Source organism: Muscardinus avellanarius (assembly GCF_963383645.1).
Source record: "Muscardinus avellanarius genome assembly, chromosome: 13".
Classification (NCBI taxonomy): Eukaryota; Metazoa; Chordata; class Mammalia; order Rodentia; family Gliridae; genus Muscardinus; species Muscardinus avellanarius.
In genome coordinates, this window is record NC_137799.1 from 13,430,709 (window position 1) to 13,434,456 (window position 3,748).

Below are 3,748 nucleotides of genomic sequence, written 5' to 3' on the forward strand. Positions count from 1 at the left end.
TGTGTCAATGGAGATTAGCTTATTATAACAAATGTACCACTCGGGTGCAAGATGTTGATAGTGGGGTAGATTGTGAATGTGTACTGGTAAGGGATATGTGGGAGTTTCCTATAAACTTAAACTTGCTCTAAAACACTGCTATAAACCTAAGTGTGCTCTATAAAGAGTAAGTCTATTTAAAAAATATTTGCTATATCAATTTCTGCCCAAGTGTTTAGCCTTCTTACACTTACCAATTTCAGACTTGCCACTCCCCACAACTTCATGAGTCCATTCCTTGGCACAAGTAGATTTATTAATAAATAGACTATGAATGGTATGATGTACCTGGGTGTCCAGAGAGCAGCGGTAGGGGTATTATAAATAGAAAATTTGTTCCAATAAAAAGAGGTACTACTTAAAACATACAATTTTCCATTTCTGACCTTTGCTTTGGTACTACAAATTGCAGTAGTATATTGCTGTGGTCAGGACCAATTGTCTTCAATTCAAGGCCAGGATGATCTAGACTGGTTTTCCTCATGGTCTCATATACCTGTCTCATCCATCCAAGGAGAAGGGACAGAGGGAAAATATAGAATGGCCAAAGAATAAAGCATGCAGGTGCCCTATCTTCCTTTATTTTTGTTTTTTGTTTTGTTTTTTTGTGGTACTGGGGGTGGAACCCAGAGGCTTTTCTACCTCCGGGCTATACTCCCAGACCTATTTTTATATTTTATTTGGAAACAGGGTCTCACTAAGTTGCTGAGAGCCTCACTAAGTAGCTGAGGCTGGCTTTGAACCTGTGTGATCCTCCTGTCTCAGCCTCCCAAGCACAGGAATTACAAGTGTGCACCACCATGCCTGGCTTCCTATCTTCCTTTCAAAACTAAATCTATTATACATCACCCAACATTCTTATCTTCCTTTTCAGAACAGTTGATCCAGCACAAACCTTATCTTGAGATTTCAAAGACCTGTTTATGTGTTTTATTTACCCCCCTGGACTACCTTTCTGATTATTCTAACATTTTTGTGCCAACCTCCATATTTGCTTTGCAGATCTTAAAAATGTATACATGATTTTAAACTTATAGTTATAAAAAAGAAAGTGAACATTTGTGATTCCACTGCAAAAAAGAACATTGTTGAGTTTTGTGGCTTTCATATAACACCAATTTGCACCAGACTCATTTTCATCTAATTAGTGCTCTGAAATTTTCCAGCATACTTAATCAACTTTTTAAATTTTAGGATATATTTTATGAAAGACTCCACAGAATGAATTGTATACTAAATACAAAATTGGCACATGATATGCACTTCACAAATATTGATTTTTACCTATCAATTAAAATAACAAGAGTGCTCTCACGTTACAGAAATAAAATAGCAAGGATATTTCCATAACATGCATATTAATTTAATTCTTACCTCCTATTGGCATCACTCAACATTAGCCTTATGTATGTGCCCACACCTTTCTTTTTTTCATGATCACCACAATTGGTAAAATAGAAAGTACAGATTTTGGATTCAAACTTACTTGGCTTTGGCAAATTATTTACATCATAAGTCACAGTTTTCACAAATCTACCTCAAAGAACTGAGGTGAAGAATGATGAGGGACATCGTGAGTAGCCAAACATGTTTGTATTCTCATCCTTTAAACCCATTGCATGCCTGCCTCACCTGGGTGGAGATGCTCATCTCCAGACCCAAACATTATATGCCTTAGTTCACCATGGCAAACATACTGGTTTTACAGAGGAGGAGTGGGGACTGGCACTCTGCTGATAGTATAGGTTGTTTCACTGAGACCAGGAAAGAGATCGAGGCAGAACATCACATTCCACAGTCTAAAGGAGTGAAATACCTTTTTTTGTTATCTAACTCAGAATCACTGAAGTGATGGAGGATAGATATTGATCAGGGTACTAGGATTTGGCATCACAGTCATGGTAAGAAGAATGCTTTCCCACTGCCAAACAGTTTCCCCAAAGCATCCTTCATGTCTCTATTCCTCAAGCTGTAGATGAATGGGTTTAACATGGGAATAACAACCATATAGAGAATGGCAGCCCTGCTTTCCCTTTCTGCAGAGTGAGTTGATGGGGGAAGTAAGTACACACCCATAAGTGACCCGTAGAAGAGCAGAACCACTGTGAGATGAGAACCGCAGGTCGAGAAGGCCTTCCACCGCCCTCCAGGAGATGGAATGCCAAACACAGCCCGGGAAATGCGTATGTAGGAGAAGACAATCAGCAGGAGAGGGACAGTGAGGAACAGCAAGCCCATGGTGATGATCATCAGCTCGTTAACACGGGTGTCTGAGCAGGCAAGCTTCAGCAGAGCACTGGGATCACAGTAGAAGTGGGGGATGGCCGTCTGGGCACAGAAAGCCACTCGGGTCAGCAGCAGTGTGTGCATCAGGGCAGGACAATTGGTGAGCACCCAGCACATGCCCAGCATCAGAGCGCAGAGCTGAGGGCTCATGGCAGTGCTGTAATGGAGTGGCTGGCAGATGGCCACGTAGCGGTCATATGCCATCACGGCCAGGAGGCAGTTGTCAAGGCCACCAAACACAAGGAGGAAATAGAGCTGTGTAAGGCACCCAGAATAAGAGATGGTCTGACTCTGCATATGAATGTTGGCCAGCATCTTGGGGATTGAGGCAGAAGTGAAACAGGCATCAGTTAATGACAGGTTGGCCAGAAAAAAGTACATGGGAGTATGCAGGTGTGGGTCAGAGCTGATGACCAGGATGATGAGCAGGTTCCCTGCCATGGTGATTAGATACATGCCCAGGAAGATGCCAAAGAGAAGAGGCTGCTCCTCTCTCCGCTCAGAGAGTCCTAGAAGGAGGAAGCCTGAAACAGCAGTTTGGTTGACTAGGTTCAGTTTTCCCATTCCTTGTAGTTCTTGTTATCTGTACAGATAAAATCTTTCCATGTGTCAATAATTAATTAGTAGCTCAATTTATAGACATATATCTCTGTGGCTAAGACTAGGGTAAATAAAAGAGAATATATGGTCTCTGCTAATGAAAATCTCTGGATCTCATTTAAGACCTGAGAAAACACTCATGAGACATTCAGAGAACATTTAAGATAATATTCTTTCAAAAAATCTGTGCTTTTTTTTGCTATAAAGGTCTAGAGGGAAAAAAGATCATCTTGATAAGAGTTGTCAATGTAAGCTACTGGGGGGAGAAGGTAAGAATTGAGCATAGTCTCAATAGCAAGATTAGAAAAGTAGGCTATTATTGTAGCTGGGCATGGTGGCACAGGCTTGTGACCCCAGCATTTGGGAGGCTGAGACAGGAGGATCACACAGGTTCGAGGACAGCCTCAGCTACTACTTAGTGAGGCCTTTAACAACTCAGTGAGACCCTGTTTCAAAATAAAGAATAAAAAATAGGGCTGGGGGTATAGTTTGGAGGTAGAATGCGCCTGGGTTCCATCCCCAGTACTGCAAAAAAAAAAAAAAAAAAGAAAGAAAAGAAAAAAAAAAAGAAAGGAAAGTAAGCTATGATTGTACATTAAAAAAAAGGATGCATGATCTTCAGCTGTGATTGTGTGTTAAAATTAAATGCATGGTCTTCACTATCTCCCAACACACACACACACACACACACACACACACACACACACACACACACACAAACACACACAGCCTGCACTGGAGGTAAAAATGACTTTGGTTTCCAGGAACCCCAGTACCACCAAAAAAAAAAAAAAAAAAATGACTCTCAAAGAAAAATGGGCTC

At 41.1% G+C, this 3,748-nt stretch overlaps 1 protein-coding gene across 1 annotated transcript; it reads right to left on the reverse strand.

The window, feature by feature from the left end:
- Positions 1 to 1,935: 1,935 nt before the first annotated feature.
- On the reverse strand, positions 1,936 to 2,889 carry LOC308272359 (olfactory receptor 1N2; the record flags this gene model as incomplete). Its single annotated transcript, XM_080709126.1, has 1 exon — positions 1,936 to 2,889. One exon carries the CDS (start codon positions 2,887 to 2,889, stop codon positions 1,936 to 1,938), a length of 954 nt encoding a protein of 317 aa, XP_080565252.1.
- Between the last annotated feature and the right edge of the window lie 859 nt (positions 2,890 to 3,748).